Genomic DNA, 20,024 nt, shown 5'->3' with positions numbered 1-20,024 from the left:
TTCACTGAGGGTCTTATACTCACTAGAAGCAACTCAATACCTGATGTATTCACAGGTGCACAATACGGCAAATGTTCACCCAAGCCAAGACCTCACTGATGGACACCTGTACATAAAAGTACACAAATGAATCACACAGCTTTAAAACTGGGTTTATTGTGTATTACACCATAAAAAGGAATTTAATAACATTCACCAACTGAGTTTCACAAAGCTTGAGAAGGATTCCAAACCATCTGCTACGATACGGTCACTAGAACTTACCCACCTTAAGAAAAAACGAGTACCTCGCGCAGAAAACTTCCTTCACTACAGCATAAAACCAACAAAAAAAAAGCTGCGGATTTCTGTTAAACAGGAAAATGAAAATATTGGTCCACTTTTAAAAGTTCACTTTGAACAGGCCTTGTCAGTAACCCTCTGAGGGTGGCTCCATTTGATAGCCATTTTCAGGCAACATGTATCCTTCTGCAGGCTGTGACTCCAGGTCAATGTACAAGTCCAGACTACTTTCCTCAAATTGCTCTGGAGCCCCATTATCTTGCAGCTTGTCACATTCCTTATTCCTGTCCCTGTCCCTGTCCCTGTCCCGCTTGTGATCTCTATCACGGTCCCGGTCCCTGTCTCTCCTCCTGTCCCGGTCTCGATCCTTGTCCCTGTCCCTGTGACTCCGTCTACGGTCACGATCCCGGTCTCTATCTCTCTCCTTATCTCTCTCCCGGTCTCTATCCCTGTCTCCCCGTTCCCTATTCTTCTCTTCTGATTCAGGTTTCGGTTCAACTGGTTCACCGGCTGCATCGACTTGTTGTGCATCATTGTGGGGCCCATCACCCGCCTCAGGCTGTTCTACGTCTGTACGTTCTTCCTTCTTATCCTTATCCCTGTCACGATCTCGCTCTCTCTTACGGTCACGACTACGGCTGCGCCGTTTGCGATCTCGATCTTTATCCTTATCTTTCTCTCTGCTTCGCTCACGGCTACTACGAGCCTTCCTCTCTTCCTTATCGCGACTGCGTGATCGGGGGCGCCGTCGTTCTCTGGAACGACTTCTACGCCGCTCACGCTCCTTATCCCTTTCACGGCTGCGCTCGCTGCATTCACGACGATCTCGGTCTCGTTCTCGATCCCGGTCTCTGTAGGAAGAAACCAAAGTTAATCCAAACCACTCAAAGATCCCCCAGCATCAGTTCAGACCCATCTTCCTGACTAGCACACACCTTTGGAATGCGACAGGTCAGCAAGGTGCAATCATTGCAAGAATTCACCGGGATCTATATTAAAGAGCAGAGTTACCCCTAGTGTCCAGTCATTCTACAATGACCAGATAATGTGTTTTATTGATATGAATTAATTACACTATGTAGAACCTACCTGTGCCCAAATTGGCCGCAATGTTTCCCAAGCTCCAGTAACAATTTGTTCTGGGACAACTATAGAAATGGAAGACTTTACTTGGCACTGTTACCCCTTTGGGGCTCCTGCAATAAATGGAACCCAGCACTGCAATAGTGATTGCTGAGATTTGCATAAATCAGTACAGTAATAACTCTGGTAATCTGGCTGATTCATTAGTCTGGAACGTGAGCTAGGGGTCCAGAGTGCAAGCAGGTTGTATGGCCAGAACCAGGGGTCAGGAACACGGGCAGGTTTGTGGTCTTGAGAACTTGCCTATTTCCCACACTCTCTAAACTCAGATTCACTGAAAAAGTTATCATAACACTGTGTAACATGTGGAAAAGTGTTAATAGGAGCAACTTCCAATAGATTGGAAAATCTGTTAGCCCAGCACTACTCAAGTCCTGAGGAGTGCTGTATTATCAGAGCTTTACTGTACAAAACATTCATGATGAGCCCAGCTGGCACTATCAGCATGCCACAAAGGAGGAAGCAACACTGGCATGTTATGGGATTTCACAACAGAATGAAATGAAATAACCATCTAAGATGGTGACTCCTATAACCCCAAAGTCTCACCGGAGCCCCATCATCCACAGTGCAACTCCGCAGCAGCAAAATCCAAGCCTTTATTCCACACAGCAATCATTTGTGAGGAGCTACAAATATAAACAAGCTCAAAGTTTCAACTACATAAACAATGACTAGGCTTTCTGGATCTGGGTTTCAAAGTAGCAAAGCAAATCGAGTCGAGCTTGTTCACCAACTCTGGTATGAAAAGGCTTTAGAAAGGTAGCACCCAAGAAGTTACCTGCATTTTCACCCCAAGTGTCAACAAACACCAAAACACCATTAGAAAAATATTTCTAAACTTGATACAGGAGTAGGCTGGTCTGATTTACAGCTGGATTGCAAGTTCATTCAACATTGTACCCCAGTGCAAAATCAAGTTATTGTTTGAACAGGATCTTACAGAAGACTGCTACTTTTACATCAGTCGCTGCATTGTTACATTTCTCACCTCTCATCATATCGTGGTGCATCATCACGACCTGAATGTTTGATATTGACATCTGCACCACCTCTGCGAGTCCCCCCAAGCCCTCCACCTGCAAAAAGAAAGCAAATGTTAACTACGCAAAACATGCTACAATCAAATTTAGAGTGCCACTGCTCTTTCACCATTCACCCACTTCTATTGAACAATCAAACCTCAGCATTTGGCACAGGGACCACACTGCACTCCTAAAAACTGCTTAGCAGTTCCTTTATTCACTTCAATTAACAGAAGAAAGTAGGACATTGGTGGGAGTAGGAGAAATGAACTATGGAAAACACTACTTTCAAAGAAAACAGGAAGGAGCAAAGAGGAAAATCACTTCCAAGTATCTTTATGGAGATTATACCCATGAATAGTCTATGCACTCAAGTGCATAGTCATGTTGTCTATTCAATGCTCTGCAGAACTACGCAAGGGGTTAACTATCCAATAGCATGATCACTTTTCTACTGACTCATCAGCAGGACTACCATGAGCAACTGAGTCTCCTCTCAACAGTTCTGTTCAGTGTGGTCAACTCAAGGGTGTGCAGGCCAGTCAAAAGTTCAAGTCAAACATCAGATACATGAATATATGGTGTTTAATGATTCAAGTATTTGAAAACAAAGTGCTTGCACCCTTTTCCTTCAAAACAGCAACTAATAATCACAACTAGCTTGAGGAAGTATCAGTGCAGAAACACTTACTGACTTGGTCAACAGAAACCGCTCTAAATAGTTCCTAATTTTTGCAAGAACTACTAGATCTCTGGCTGCCTTTTTTCAGGTCAGGCAGCTATGGGCTGTCACCAAGCAAGTGCTGCCTTGAAATCTCAGCCTCTGAGATAAATCTGCAACTGAACAAGATATGCAACATAGCTTCAAATTACAAACCAAGTGCTCTGAACCTTTGTGGCAAGTTTCCTGGGATTGGGAGAGAGCTTGGGTACCACTGCAACAAACTCATCAGATAACTCTTTAAACGAGAGCTCTTAAACTTACCAAGCCTCCTTGGGCGCCATCCTTTGACAGTGCGGCCTCTCTCCACATCAACCAGAACTCTCCTCCCGTCAATCTTCTTGCCATCTGCGTGTTTGTATGCAGCTGCAATAGAGCGTGCCCAGAACAGCAACTAAAAGTCAGTGGGATTCAACATGACAACCCCCACCCAAACCCTCCCCTTATCAAAAGGAAAAGGAAATCAACTATCCATGCAGAAACAAAACCTTTTAGGGAAGAGTTCTGTTTCGTGCCCCCCCCCTTCCTCCTTCAATACTTGGAAGCAGGCTGTTAAATGCAAGACCCAGGGCTGGCTCTTCATTTTCTCGATACAACATTGGATTCAAACAAACTGGTTTTTGGCTTCTCACTTTTGGCAATTAGCTTAGACACATTTAGGATACTTAAGTGACACTTTTGCAAGAGTCAGTTTCACTAGAAAAGGGAAGAGCCAACCCTAGCTAGTGTACAACATTGAACCATTGAGATCTAATCCTGGAAAGGGAAAAAACATCTATTAGAACAACTGTTAATTGAATCCATCACTCAAGCACACTTACTCACTCAAACAATATTGTCTAGATTAGGAGGGAATTTAAATCCCACAAATAAAAACCAGAAAAAAATACCACTGGTTGTTTTGCAACAGAAAATGGAATCAAACCAATTCTGTAAACACTGAGAACAGGAGAGATTTTGAATGGTTGAAAACTCTTGTACAGTACTTAACTGTAACTTTATTCAACCACAGGAGTGTCAAGACACCCCACTCAAAATCATTAACAGAGCACTTATAATTCAAGAATGACCCAAGAGTGCCCTAGACCCCAAATTGACTACTTTCAACCAGGCCCAAATTAAAAGTAGGGAACAGGAGTTTAGTTTCACAAGTACAGTAAGATGCACTTATGGTCTTAAAGCAGGAGCTAACCGCTGTGGCAAGCAAAACAATGAGATGGGAAAGGAAGGAGTCAAATCTGAAAAATGTTTCCACTTTCCCAAGAGTTGGCAATTTCTCTTTGGATGGTGGTGGGGTATCTTCCAAGCATTCTTGATATGCTACCAAAGTCGAATCCTGTTGAATATTATTTCCCCAACTCTAGTCCTTCCTTAGAACCATTATAACTGACATAATGTTGATACACTTGACAAGGAAAAAAATTCACAATGCAACATCTTTGAATTAGCCTTTTTGTTTGGTTGAAGAAGACTACAAGCTCTGCCACTTGAGCTTGGTAAGCTTTGATCATGATCTAACCAGACCCTTACCCTTCAGGTCTACATTACCATTTCATTACAGAATTCGATTTAAAGCCTAAAATTCTTCTGAAAGAGGATAAACTGCTCCTCCTTCAGAATTAGCGCAAATTCAGGAGAGAATAAATTACAATTTGTACTTTTTTTTGCAGCCTAGTTCATTTTCATTCATTGCATTATTCACACCTGAAGAAACTATGGAATTATGCTCTCAGTCGCACTAAAACTGGGCCATTTGACCAGGGTTGCAAGATCCTGTGTTAATTTGTTTAATTTGGGTTCCATCTGCTATACACCACCAAGGAGAAAGAAAAAAAATGGATAAAAACAGGAACTGGAGGGACAAAGAGAAAAAATAAAATAAATTGATATAAGCACTACACAGCACCACTAACAAAAGAAAAGAGATTTTACCTGTAAGTTTACTTACAAAAACTGCACTTTAGCCCCCTGCACTCATGAAAATCGGGATGCGCTATCTCGCCAACAGATGGTACAATGTTCAGTGATTCGACTTCCACTGTTTGTAACTTTCTGCTGCTGAGGATTTATCCTTTACTTACTGCACCTTACCTGCTTTCAGCAGCGATTGGGTTTTTAAAGAATTTTCTACATCGGGCGTTTGATTACTTTAACAAGCATATTCAAAGGATAATATATTTACTTATTTTTTTAAAAAAAAAATCAGTATCAGCGAAAAATGTCTGACTTGTGGCATTTTCCTCCTTCCAAATTTGCTTTGCTGTAACTGTAATTCGAATGTCCAAAGAATACCAACATCTACATAAACTTGATCCAGAGAATAAATTAAATGGGGTTTTTGTTTCTTTTACCATTGGATGCTTTGTACTAGTAAACTAAATCCATTCATTCTAGTTTTTTCTTCAACACACTCATTAAATGGTATTGTTGTCATTATTTGAAACAAACCATTGCCACTTGGATAAAAAATAGACTTAGTTCAAGGTATCAGGTGGTACATTTTGAACAGGCCAAGCGTAAACAATAAGACATCAACCTTTGTGCAGCAATATTTAACTACATTCTCAAAATGTAACCAGACCAATTGTAAAGATGCCAAATACCATCTTACCATCACCTGTTGAATTTTCAAAATTTTAGATTACACCTTATTTACATGAAACATAAACAGGATAAACTCTCCAGAAACAGTAATTGTGTGTGGTACTTGAAGTCCCTGCTGCATATACAAGTTTAATTTTCGACTTGCAACAGATCAAAGCTGACACAGGATGGGTAAATAACATGCCCCAATTGCCAAACTTTAGGATTTATTTCCCTCTCATCAGGACATAAGATTACACAATGTCCTATAGGCAAACAAGCTCATTAAGATATTAAGTCATGGTGACAACAAAATGAAAAACTGAAGATACTTATGTTAACAACTGGAGTGTTTGGAGTTTAATCAAAACAGACTCCCCCAAGAACCACTTTTCCATTTACTCGAAGAACAAAAAAAAAATCAAAGCTGCTTGTGTGTATCCATAATGTTAAAACGTGGAAGGAAATACCCTACTTCTGGGATATAACACTTTTTTGGGAGAACCTTCATTTTAAAGAATATCATGTTCCTATTAACTACCAAAATTTAGAAGTACCACAAGTCTCCACAACTGCAGATGACTGGAGTTACCTAATTTATGTGCAAGAACCAAAAATATCCAGACTGCAATGCAGTCACAAGCCTGGCAGTTCTGTTTATCCAAGACTTGCTGCACTTGCCAGCAATAGCACTAATATGGTCAAGTTGTTCCAGCAGTTAAAAGCTTGAACAGAATAAATATTAACAAGTGGACAAATCTACTGAAATTTCTAGAGTTGTCCTCCTGATCAGAGGGGGGAACCAAAAGCACAAAATGGGTTGCCAAAAAAAAAATCAATATCTTTAAAAAGGTACAGAGGGGTAATGATCAGAACTTGCTCAACAGCCAAAATGCAGCATGAGCATTTACTTGCTCATGTGTTTTATCTTTCAAGTATCAAGACAAATAATTTCACAATAGACACAGATAATATCAACTTGTGGAAATTAGATTCAAGCAATTTCAAGGATCTAGATTAACATTTGTAAATATAACATCTGGCACCCCAAACCAGGTGTACGAGATTTGTGCAGAGTTTTCACGGTACATCTCAGCTTACCATCGACCAAGGAATGAAGTTCCAAATTAAGTTCTCAGGTCCTAGTTATTACACACACAAAAAAAACATTCTCAAATGCAGTTTCCTGCCAAACCAAGGAGCAGAGATGGCAAGTCTCCCCCTTTAAGACCAGGTATTCTTTGAACATTTGAGCTATAATGAAAAATTCAACACAAGTCAGACAATCCTTTGTGTTCCTTTTTAAAAAAAAATGAAACCTTTTACCGTGTTTTACCAATGTAATTAAAATACCCTGTTTTACCAATCCAGCATTGCTCCTGTGCTCTCGCAAGCTTCCATTTGCTTGGAGTATCAAAGGCCTCCGCGATGTAGACAGGGAATCCCTTCACACAGCTTACCTGAGCACTTGGCTCAAATTGACTTGACAAGCATATTTTTTCTGAACAATTTATTTTTAAAAAATGGCTCTTTATGTTTAAAAAAAAATCTTTGTAAATGTTTAAGGTACACATGAATGGGAATTGAGCTGCAGAATCCCCTTTTGGAGGCCTATAATCTAAGTTCAGAGCTTTATAAAATTTAAATGCAAGACAATCAGGATGAAAGGATGAAAACATGTTGAGGGTAAAAGAAAAAGTGGACTGTTTAAAAAATGTTTAACTTGTTTAGATCACATTGTTAATAGGCACGTTACTCCCCACAGTGCAAACACCGGCACTGTTTGATGTTTCCCAGAAACATGATCTATAGTGAATTCCTCAAACATTTTCTTTAGCAGTGGAGTGAATATCCAGAAGAGTAGAAAGACAGAAAGCACAAAAGCAAGCACTTTATATCCAGAGAGAAATCAAGACATCACTTGGAGAGCAAGTTTCCATCGCACTCCAACCTGGGAATATCATTCAAGACAATGTTCAGAGGAAGGTGTTTTTTTTAAAAAAAAGTTTAAAGAAAATAAAGCCCAGCCAAAGAAGATGTTGCAGCTCCGAAATCTATGAAAATGCTGCTACATTGTTAATGGTCTGATTCTCTTACAGACCAATTGCAATTTAGGTTAAATTTCATATTTTTCAGCACTTCATCTGCGTGAAAAGTGGATAGTTTTCTTGATGACCAATGTGATGACATTATCTTGTTTAACAATTCTGATAATCATGAATTCAAAAATATGATTGCACATGATTAGGTTCCAACTAGTTTCAAAGATCCACGAATGTGATTTTTTTTTGGAGACTAGCCAATATAGAAAAGATTTTAAGTAAATGCAGAGATATTGTGATTTTCTCTCTAAGGGACTAATACTGGAAGCATCATTACTATAGTTAACAGTCTACTCTCCATATTTTGCCTCTAATACACCCACTTTACTTTCCTAAATTAATACTCTCAGAGCTATGCACCTGTTATGTACACCTGTTCTGCTGTGTTATCCACAAATTTAACCCAAAACAACCACCTCTTTCCAAAAGGTTGGTGAAAGCCCCTTTAAATTCCTAAGGAAAGTGTAGAGTTCACTCAAACTGAAAACAACTATTTCTGCCTAATTAAGAAAGATGGAGCTGGGTGGCACTTGAAGCTAAATTCCAATGTAGCATCAATCTGTACAATACCACTGATTGTCAAGGAAATACTCAGGATTAGAGAGACAAGGGAGAATTAAAGATATTCTTACTCCTTTCTAAACCTCATCTGTCTTTTGATCTTTGCCTGCATCCAACCTAAACAAACTGGAAAGATGACGGTATTACACATTTCATTTTTATAATAGGGAACGACATTAGAGCAAACTAAATCAAAGAATGCTACAACAGATAGATACCAATCACCAAGTTCACCAAGCCTGAACTAGTGCCTTGCCATACAAATAATGCAACTCATACAATTACTTTCTACATAGAATCAAAGTGTTTGTGCCTAGGATAATACACTCAACTTGAATGAAGCACAGATGGTTGCCATCAGGCACACCAAGCCTGCTTCAGTTTTTGGCAGCAGAAGCATGCCAAAACTAGAGACAAAAAGTACTACTGAAATTTTACATTAAAACTAATAAATAGCTAGTTGTTTTAGAAGAGTTTCAGCAGGTGCAAGGAAGTTGAAATTTTCTCTAGCTGCTCTCTTCATGTCACAATTGACATACTCCTACAAGGACCCACAGCAACAAACCCGAGACATAGGAGATAGTAGTGACGTCTGAAGCACTTATGGAAGGCAGGTTAGGAATTAGTACCACAGTTGGAAGTTCAAGATAATCAACTTTAAAAAATGTGAAAATAACAAGTTTTGGTCAGATAGACTTTCACAACTGCAGTTCAAATTGACAGACTGCACAGTTATAGCTAGGCCTAGTACCTAGACACATTGTAAACTCTCTAGACTTTCAACTCAGGAACTTAGAGGGGCTTGTCAAATCTTACAACCCCACATTAAAAAAAAAATCAAATGGATGGCTGCACGAGTGCTTTTGCAATATTGATTTTCCACTCCTCAATGATCAAAAGTTGGCACAATGCTTTTAAGGCTAGCTACACTTAAATCTCTCAATCTGTGGCAAAATATTTAGAAAATTAAACTCACTGATCTTCATACGTACACACAAAAGTGTGCTTGTATTAAATGTTTGGGATTTCTATCCACAAGATATGAATGCAAAAAATTAACCTAGGTGAAAGAAATAATTAAAGCTTGAGTTTCAAATTCATCTTCCTGAATCTAGGCCTATATTATATAGCCCTTATTCACAACTTGTACCACACCCCTCAACCATAGAAAAAGCATAAATAAGTGCTATGATAGTTAAAATTAATTAAACAAATCTACTCTACTCTAGCAGTGCTCAGGGGTGTAGAAGTGCAGTGACCTTATCATGGCTGCCTCTAGGGTCTGCATAATTTGCTTTGTTATAAGTACAACTTCTCAGAAAACTCATGAGACAACCCTGACAGAGCATTCTTGGCAAATTAGAACCTAAACCTGAGATAAACCCAGCTTCTAATAATTCAAACTTTTACAAGTACATGGCACCTCTCTAAATCCTGGCATGAGCTATATACAAGTCAAAGACAGTTTTAAACTCACATTTAACTACAAGCACTCTTTGGACTCCCACTTTCAAAGGCAAACTTCCCAGGGATACCAATACAGCATATTGGATTATGAAATTTAATGTTGAGTAAACTGGTTCACAATTTTCTGGATTAGCCTACAGACTAAAATGCTAATGCACTTTTTATATTACTTAAGGGATAATTAAATGAAAAGGTCTATGTGGAGAAACAGACTCTCCAAGCAAATGGTCTCAAATTCTAACCTCTTTCCTCTACACTAAATATTTTTCCATGTGAATAATGATTTCCCCAAATAATTCTCCATGGTTTTTCAACAGCAAAACATGCTAATGGGTCAAATCTCATACCTCCTGCCACCAGACTACAAATCTACCACTTGAGGCAGTACAAAAAGAAATTAGCAGCAAAAATAGTCAACTCGATCAGCACAGTTTACCTAAAAGAAACATGCAACTATACTGACCATTTTGGAACAAAATCCTCAGGACTAAATGTTCTCTCTGCTGTACTATTCTCTCCCACAGTAACACAAAGCAACCACTTTAAAAAACAAGTCTTTAAAGGTGCAGATCCTAAAGACAGAAATGAGAGACAAGGCACTGAGTTTCTCTACCCCAAAGATCTAAGTCCTAACAAGCAGCAAAAGAGCCAGTATCCCTCCCTCCAAGAGTAATGCTTGCTTTTCTGAATCACTTTGTGTTTTGTGTAACCTCACCTAAGCTGCACAGTGAATCAGATCAAATTTGTTTTTTTAAATTTCTCTTTCCTCTCACTGTGGTGATGTATTGCGAGTTCTTACCCATCATACAAACCCATATACCAACCATACAATGAGATGTAAGGGGAGCATTAGCATCAGCTGCAAGCCAGCAGTGGCATTTGCCATCAGAATGGTGGCTGCAGTGACAATAGAAATAACATAGAATTAATATACCCCTGCTTGCAAACAGTACACAATTCACAAACAAACTATTTTATTGAAGAAAAATACAAGCACCGTGACCCCTTTCACACGGTGACTTTGTTCTCAGTAAGAACCAAACAGAATTTAGGTAAACTACACAAGGCAAATTTTCTCCAATGCAGTAAAAGCTGTGCTATGCAGACAACCTTGAACTAAATTATGGCACAATTTCTCTGTTTGGAGATTTACCACATTACAAAGCAACAAAAATATTGCATGACCAGAACATAATATTTAAAATCTATTTTAAATGCTATGTAATAAAAACAGCTAATTAATATAAAGAGAATGGTCTTAAATTGCAACTTGTGACCATACTGAACTGTTGCCTGCTTAACCCAAGCCCTACTGAATGGAGCCCAAATGAATTTTTTCATCAGTCCAGCTTATAATATTCAAAGCAAATGCCATCTATTTTGACACTGCATTCAAAGGTCAATTTACAACAGTGAAAGGGGTCCAATGATGCAAAAGGTCTTCACTTTTTAAAATGTTAAAAAAAGACCAATTCCCCAGAGTGAGTAACTTCATATGTCAGTTGGGAGCACACTTTTATTAGTCTTTGGTTTTCACACAGATCATTTCTGAACGTGTGAATATTCAGACTGATTCATGAGGACATGTATACCTTCAATTAAATGAAGGTGGAATGTCCTTAATGTTGCTGTTTCACTTAAGACAGCAAGTCACTTGAGCCCTTCACACCAGGGAAGGAAAACAGCAACAGTGCACAAGGAAAGGAATTCCACCAAAGACTCTAATAAATGTTAACAGCTTAAAGTACTACATTTTTGGACAGCCAGGTAGTAGTTAACATTTCAGTTTTAAGTTACACCCTGGCACAGGTCCTATAATCAATTCCCCAAAATCACTTCAAATGTAGAAAACCATAGGGCCAGAAATCCAAGTGCACTCAGCAGCACCTATACAATCACAGTTAATTCTTGCATTTTCTCCCCCCCACCCCCCATTAAGAACAGTAGGAGGAGGACATGATTCCAGCTGCTCAACAAAAATTAAACTCCCACAGTTAAGCAGGAATTGTGAAGCAAGTCCTCAGTAAGTAATAATCAAATATAAATTATTAGTAACATGTTATTGCATTACTACATGGAAGAAACAGTATACTTACCACACCATCCATCCATCACTGAAGTAACAGTGCTGAACAGCCTGCTACAGACCACCAGCAAAACCATACTGGAGCAAATACAGCCAAGTCCTGATAAACGTACTAGGTCCAAGCACTGCTTAGGATTAACTTATTCTCAAAGTATGTACTAAATTAGGGACAACTGCAAGATTGAGTTGCAGCATTCATTGGCACATGTGCACATCTATCAGGATTCAGCTGTACTTATCTATTACAGAAATCTGCTCCCAATATTTGAAGGATGACCTTTCAATCCTTAAGCAATGGTGAGGCTTTGCACCATGCATATATACAGTTTGTGAACTGCTGTGGCAGGCTGATCTATAACTTTTTGGGAGATATGGTTTTCTGTTGCCTTGGTATAGAAAACCTGAAAGTGCCAAACAAATATTCCCCTAGTAATTGCCACCAACTAATTTACAGGAAGTCCCACAATATTAATAGTTAGGGTTTAGAAATCAAAATTTAAGCCTAAATTTTTGTTCTAAAAAGCTAGAAAGACCCATTAGCCACAAGATTCTGGTTAATACCCTATGGTCCTCTCAGGTGGCTAAATGGAATATTTTTAATGGTTCTGCATTCCTGTGCTAATAATATAATGCCTTTCAAACAGTTCCATTAAACATCAGACAACTTTTGACGATAGTACAAAGTGACGCCGGCAAGCATCACTATCAATGTACTGGCTTGATAGGGCTGATAGCCACTTGTTGAATTTATCCTCCAACAGCTCAGAGAGAGGAGTTTGGAGACTGAAGTCTACATTAATTGAAAGATTCTGATTGCATTAATGTGGTTAAAGCTGATTTCAACACTGTTGAGAGCTCCATTTATGTTTGATAAAAATCGGAATCCCCTAAATCAAAGTACACTAGTGAACCTCATTACTCAAACCCACTTGCTATCAATTTAGCCTCTCAGCCTGGCCCCAATAGCACGATCTAAATACGAGGGACACGAGGCTTGCTTCTTTCCAACCCAAGTGGTGCCTGCCATGGACAATTCTGCTTCACACTACCACCAGCAGGATTCAGTTGTACTTACATTGACATTTAAAAAAAAAATCTGGTTTGAATCCTAGGGTCAAGCAGAAGACTATTGTATTAATAATCCAGGAAACCTAGCGCCATCTTCAAAAGGAGACTTGCATATTTAAACATATTTAAGTGGTGTAAACTTTCTGCACACTAAACATTTCCACCCTCTTGATTCCAGACACTAAGACCCACAGTGCATACAGGTTGATGTACAAAAATAAAAGTAACTTTCAAGAAGTTTTATACATCCATTTGGGACCACCATAATCAGTTAAAGATTTCTAGTAACCACCCTAGCACAACTTTTCTCTAACCTGAACTCAACCTGGAGCAGATCCCAGCAAATATAAAATTTGATCCAGTCAGGGAAAGCAATTGGATACAAAATAAAAAAAACGAGGCTCAAGTCTGCATTCAGCACACAGCCTAATGTTGCACAACCAGAATGTGTACTACACACGGCTGCAGCTGAACTGAAGCTGAGCTATCCAAAACCCTCCCCGCCCCATATAAACACAAGTTACTTACAATGCATATCTCGCTCATGTTCATATTCGATAAAAGCGTAACCACGGGGCTTTCCAGTCCGTTTATTATATACCATGTAGATCTTAAGAAAGGAACCAAAACAGCACATCAAGAACAGGCAACATAATACTAAATTACTTTGGACAACCATAATTCCCCACACTAGATCATCCACGTGCCAATCTAAATCCCAACACTTCACTCCATTCTAAATCTGGGTTTTTAGGAGTTTTTTTTTTAAATTTTAATTGTGCTGAAATATATATAAATATTTCAGACTGATTATGATTTAAACTTGTAAAGGCTATTGCACAGAAAATGGTTTCAGGGTAAGGAATTTGCCACCGTATAACAGCTGCCTTTCAGCATAAGCAAAGCACCGAACCAGTCAAAGGCACACAATCAGTAATTCACTGTTTATAACAAGAGCGATCCATCATATTACCATTGGGTGATGTGTGCATTTTAGTCATTGCTCCTACTCCTCTCGGTTTGCTGAAGGCCACATGATCTCAAAAACATACTGTAATCACCACTTAAACCTACGTCACATTCTTCCTGCATTAACTTAACATAAAATATTGCACAAAAACCAATTACTTTCAACATTGCCTTTTCAGAGTTATCTTGGAGTCTGCATCATACTGCATGTCACCGACCTTTCAACACCAATTGTTAAAATCGCTGTAAGAGCAAATGATAAGATTCTCTAAGTGCATATTTTAAAAGGGGAAAGATGGGAGAGGTGGAGGAGAAAACCAAATGGTGAAAACTGAAATGAAATAATGGAAAAAAAACACAAAATAGGCGAATCAGCAACCACAAAAGATTATATTTCTGATCTTGGGCCTTTCAACCAAAACATTTACTTTCCGAGTTGCCAAACATTTCAGCCTTATTCTAGCACAAAACAAGGTCTTTTTTAAAAACTAATTACTGCCTAATATCTACCAGCTAAGTAATGATGAACTTATTTGACAACCATGTTCACAAGCAAAAATACAGTCTGTCACAACAACAAACTTATTTACTTATTTGCTATGCTCTTATCCTGTTCGGGGGTCGTGATGCACTCTCGTGGATCTCAGGACATATACAACATGCAAATTTAAGAAAAACCATACAGTTAGAGTACTTTTATTTAGCCCAACGCCATAGTTTAAAACATTATTGTTTCACAAATACATACTCTTTTAATGGGACCATAGACTTCAAATTCACGTCTCAGCTTGGACTCAGTTGTGTCGTAGTTCTGAAATGAAGAGCAAACATGAAGAGCAACTTATTTACACCTAAAACATATCTTCAGACTGAACAGTAATGTCTGTTCTAAATAGCGTTATTTAAATGCCCATATCAGATAGATGCCATTGATCATTCCACCAAAGCAATTACACCTTTACTGCACCACTGTCCTCAGTATGGCAGTTTTCCTGCAGCATCTCACAGAACAATCCATATTCATGCTTCAAGGTCAGCTCTAGACCCAGATGATACCAAAGGGCAATTGTTTGTGTGATTCCCATACATGCAGTGTACAACAATTAATCAAGGTGGTAAAGAACTATTTTGGAAAATGTAGGACATCTGATTTTTTTTATTATATATACAAGTCTTGGGGGTTATAACTATTAAAACTAGGCATCTTCAAATTAGTGTTGAGAACATGATTACCACTACTATACATAGCATGACAGCAACAACAAAAAAAAAGGCACACATACTTTGAAAATATACTGTAAATACACAAGGTAAATTTACAGGTGCAGTTTTGTTTCAATTTGTTCATGAATGTGGACATCAATGGCAAGGCTGGTATTTACTGCCCCATTCCCTTTGAAGTAGTCCATTTAAGGGCAGTTAAGTCAACTACATCGATGGGGAAAATATGGGAATCACACAAACAGCAGCAATGTATTTCCTTCCTTATTTGGAACCAGATAAATATTTTACAATGCTGTAGCTTCATTGACACTGCTAGTGATAGCAGTTTTATAATCCAAAGTTATGCGATTACATGAATTTAAATTTACCAGCTCCCACAGGGAATTAGAACTTGTGTCTCGATCAGTAATCCAGGCACTACTTATCCCTTAACCACTATACTACAGTCTGTACTAGACCCTGTCCCAAAAACTATGTTCTTGAACGATCTGCCTCGTCTCACAATGCTAAGTATTAGACAACTTATTTTAAAATAACTTCCTTACTATGCATCAAAAAGTCATTGGCAGAAACCACTGTCTTATTCACCCTAAGACATTTTGAACAAAAATCAAAATTTATAATGCACAATATCAGATATATAACCAAGTGAACTTTATACTGCATAATAAGAACTTCTAGCAGAGCCATTAGCCTGTAATCAACCAAAAGTAAACTTAAATTAGTATCCACATTCCTACAGCGTTCTACCAATCATCCCCCAAGAAAACAATACAAATTGAAAACTTACCACTCTGGCAACAAACAGCGTCTTGAAAGCATCACCCTGTGCATTTGGATCATTGTGAGGATCCCCTGTCAATCAAAGTTGCTGACTTAGTTAATGCAGTAACAAATCATATTTCACATTTGGCATATTTGAAAGCTCTGGCATTACTTCCTCAAACATTTTTTCCTCCTTTAAAATGCAGCTTACAATCTACCTCTTCAAATTAGGCATTTGGTCACCTGGTCAGAACCTCGTGGCTTTGTTTAATAAATCCCTGTCGAGTACCTTGGGACCTTTTACTGTACTAAAGGCTTTATATAAACACCTTATCTAAAAAGCAATCAAGTTTAACTGATCCCATATTTAAACTTACTGTTAAATTTTTATTTGTGGAACAATAAGATTATGCATATCTTAAGCCAGAGGAGTTTGATTTTTGACTGCAAGTATCTGCAAACTACTACGTAATTTTGATAAAGGTGGTGTAAAATTAACACATCCTTGTAGTGTGAAAACCCTATTTCTCAGTGACCCCTTAAAACAGTACACGTCAAGGAGGGCACGATCAGTTTTGACAGTAAAAGGCATCATGGGTTTACTACACATTGAGTGATGAACAGAAAACAATCTGATTGACTCATCGATATACTTACACATCTTAAGTTCATTTTCAACTTCCTGTTGTCTTCTCTCAATCTTCTCACGTCTCTGCAGAAGGAAAATTCCAACATTCCGTATCACTCAGGTTAACACAAATACTGGGCAGCCCCCAGGAATGGAAAAAACCGTAAAAGAAACAAAATATCACACATTCTGCAACTGAGCATGATAACATGTAGGAAATTTGAATTAAGATATTTCAACAGCTCTTCTACCTAATAGCACTTTTAGGATGAAGAGTGTGGCATATCCTTTTAAGCTGATATTACTCAATTATGTGGAACAACTCGTTCAGTTCTATTCCCAGCTGAGAAGTAAAGATCGGCATAAGGGTTTTCTGGCAATGACTTAAACCATTGTCCATGTATTTGCAATGGCTCACTTGAACAAAATGCTGAAGTTGGTGGCTTCATGTGCTGATATGACGTGCTGAAGAGAAGTTTTCTTCTTCAATAAACAAGAAGAGAAAATAGGAAGACAAAACTCTAATGAAATAAAAATGGCAACCAAAGCAAAATAACTACAGTAAAGGTATTTCTGAAGATGCCTTTGCTAAAGTAAAAGCCACCACTGGCCCACCCAATGCCACTGCACTTAACCCTGAATCAGGACTTGAATGAACTTCTCACCTTCCTTTCCATGCGCTCCTCGCGTGTCTCAGCTCTTGTCGGAGGTGGGGCATCTCTGGGATCCTACAGGACGGAAAAGCGGCAGTCAAGATTTATAAACTCTGAACAGGTAAGTTAAAAGCGGTTGGCACTTGGCTCAGGAGCCTGCTCTGCTACACGACTGCTTTGACTGCAACTTCAACAACACATTCCCGCACGTTACATCTCGCCAGACAGAGAAAGCCCTGTTTATGCCTAATCTGGCCAGGAGGAAACAATCCATCCACAACAGTATCACTCTCGACACCATGAACTACATTATGCAGCACCTTACCAAATACCTTTTGAACGTCTCAGTAGCCCACCGGGTCCTTTTACCCACAGCCTACATTACTTCTTTAAAGATTTCCAAAATATTGGTTTCCCTTCCAGAAGCCCACATTGACTCTACCTGATTCTACCCATCCCCAATACAAACCACAGCCCCATGATGGGCAGCGTGCCCACAACCTAGCTACAACACAGACAACCAACCCCTGCCACAATGGGACCCCTCCCTCTCTCCAACCACCACCCCGCCTCCCCCCCAAGGCACAATGGAACCCCTCCCCTCTCCAACCCCCCCCAGCACAGTGGGACCCCTCTCCAACCCCCCGGCACAGTGGGACCCCCTCCCCTCCCCCCGCCAGAGTGGGACCCCCACCGCCACACTGGGAACCCCCCCTCCCCCGCCACAGTGGGACCCCACCCCCCTCCCTCCCTCCCTCCCCCCGCCACAGTGGGACCCCCCCACCTCCCTCCCTCCCCCCGCCACAGTGGGACCCCCCCACCTCCCTCCCTCCCCCCGCCACAGTGGGACCCCCCCACCTCCCTCCCTCCCCCCGCCACAGTGGGACCACCTCACCTCCCTCCCCCCGCCACAGTGGGACACCCCCCACCTCCCTCCCTCCCTCCGCCACAGTGGGACACCCCCCACCTCCCTCCCTCCCTCCCCCCGCCACAGTGGGACCCCCCCACCTCCCTCCCTCCCTCCCCCGCCAGTGGGACCCCCCCCACACCTCTCTCCAACTGCTCTCCCCAATGACCCCGACCACAGATTCACTCCAATGGTTCACCCCACCCACATTGCCCTCCTTTCCTAATCCCACCATGATGCCACCCACCTCTCCCCCAAACCTCCACGATCCCCCATCCCCTCCCCCTCTACGCCACACCACCCCATTCCCCTCCCCACTCCCCCGCCACCCCATCGCCCTCCCCGTCCCCCTCCATCCCCTACCCCCATCCCCTGACCCCTCCCCCACCCCGAACTCGCAGACCAAGCCAGTGTAGGGCTGGCTGTGCCCCCCCCTCACCTCCGGTACCTCGAACTCCCTGACGAAGCGGGCGATGCCAGTGTAGGGCTGGCTGTGCCCCCCTCACCCCCCACACCCCCGGTCCCCGCTCCCCCCTCACCCCCCGGATCCCGGTACCTCACACACTTCGAACTCCCTGACAAAGCGGGCGATGCCGGTGTAGGGCTGGCTGTGCCCCCCCCACCCCACACCCCCGGTCCCCCCACCCACCCCCGGTCCCCCCGGTCCCCCCACCCACCCCCGGTCCCCCCGGTCCCCCCACCCACCCCCGGTCCCCCCGGTCCCCCCACCCACCCCCGGTCCCCCCGGGGTCCCCGTACCTCGAACTCCCTGACAAAGCGGGCGATGCCGGTGTAGGGCTGGCTGTGCCCCCCCCACCCCACACCCCCGGTCCCCCCACCCACCCCCGGTCCCCCCGGTCCCCCCACCCACCCCCGGTCCCCCCGGTCCCCCCACCCACCCCCGGTCCCCCCGGTCCCCCCACCCACCCCCGGTCCCCCCGGGGTCCCCGTACCTCGAACTCGCGGACGAAGCGGGCGATGCCGGTGTAGGGCTGGCTGTGCCCCCCCACCCCACACCCCCGGTCCCCCCCCCCCACCCCCCACCCCACACCCCCGGTCCCCCCGGGGTCCCCGTACCTCGAACTCCCTGACGAAGCGGGCGATGCCGGTGTAGGGCTGGCTGTGCCCCCCCCACCCCACACCCCCGGTCCCCCACCCACCCCACACCCCCGGTCCCCCCCCACCCACCCACCCACCCCACACCCCCGCTCCCCCCGGTACCTCACACACCTCGAACTCGCGGACGAAGCGGGCGATGCCGGTGTAGGGCTGGCTGTGCTGCTTCTCGTGCGGCAGCCGCTCGAGCGGCGGGAGGAAGGGCACCGGGTCCCGCGGCGCGAACAGCGCCAGCAGGTTGGGCGGCAGGAACTGGGTCATGGCGCCTCACACAGCGGGGCCGGGGCCGCCAACTCCTGTCGCCGGGTCGGTAACCACCACCAACGAGCACAGGCCGGGCTGACCGGGCGCCGGTTAACCGCCGCTAACTAGTGTAACTAGTGTAACCCGCCGGCCGCCGCCTGACCTCGGCAAAACAAAATGGCGGCGCCCCCTCACCGCCCGCCGCCGCCGTATCACTGCGCCACACAGCAGGAGTTCTCAGCGAAGAAACCGCCGGCCAGGAATCCTCCCATAAATTCCTTTCACACGTAACGTTATGTGGAATTAACCGCTCCCTCTCTCCAGGCTTGTGTTCGCTTTCTTTTCTCTTAATTAATTGGGAATTATTTTTCTTCCTGGATGGCGGGAGGATACGACCTCGTTTGATTGCAAAATTAGCCTCGCCAGTATGGCGCTCGTGAACAACCGGAAATCCCGCCTTTCTACACGCTTGATTGGTTAC

At 42.3% G+C, this 20,024-nt stretch overlaps 1 protein-coding gene across 1 annotated transcript; it reads right to left on the bottom strand.

Moving 5' to 3' along the window:
- Positions 1 to 136: 136 nt before the first annotated feature.
- On the bottom strand, positions 137 to 20,024 carry snrnp70 (small nuclear ribonucleoprotein 70 (U1)). The gene is made up of 9 exons (XM_052042969.1): positions 19,415 to 20,024; positions 17,290 to 17,352; positions 16,654 to 16,708; positions 16,022 to 16,086; positions 14,756 to 14,818; positions 13,567 to 13,648; positions 3,436 to 3,537; positions 2,417 to 2,504; positions 137 to 1,133 (listed from the first exon to the last, which is right to left on the bottom strand). The coding sequence occupies exons 1-9, from the start codon at positions 19,559 to 19,561 to the stop codon at positions 410 to 412; spliced, it is 1,389 nt and encodes a 462-aa protein (XP_051898929.1). The 5' UTR covers positions 19,562 to 20,024; the 3' UTR covers positions 137 to 409.

The sequence above is a fragment of the Pristis pectinata genome, chromosome 33, assembly GCF_009764475.1.
Source record: "Pristis pectinata isolate sPriPec2 chromosome 33, sPriPec2.1.pri, whole genome shotgun sequence".
NCBI lineage: Eukaryota > Metazoa > Chordata > Chondrichthyes > Rhinopristiformes > Pristidae > Pristis > Pristis pectinata.
The sequence above is the reverse complement of the archived record's forward strand: the minus strand, read 5'-3'. Positions and strand labels throughout refer to the sequence as shown.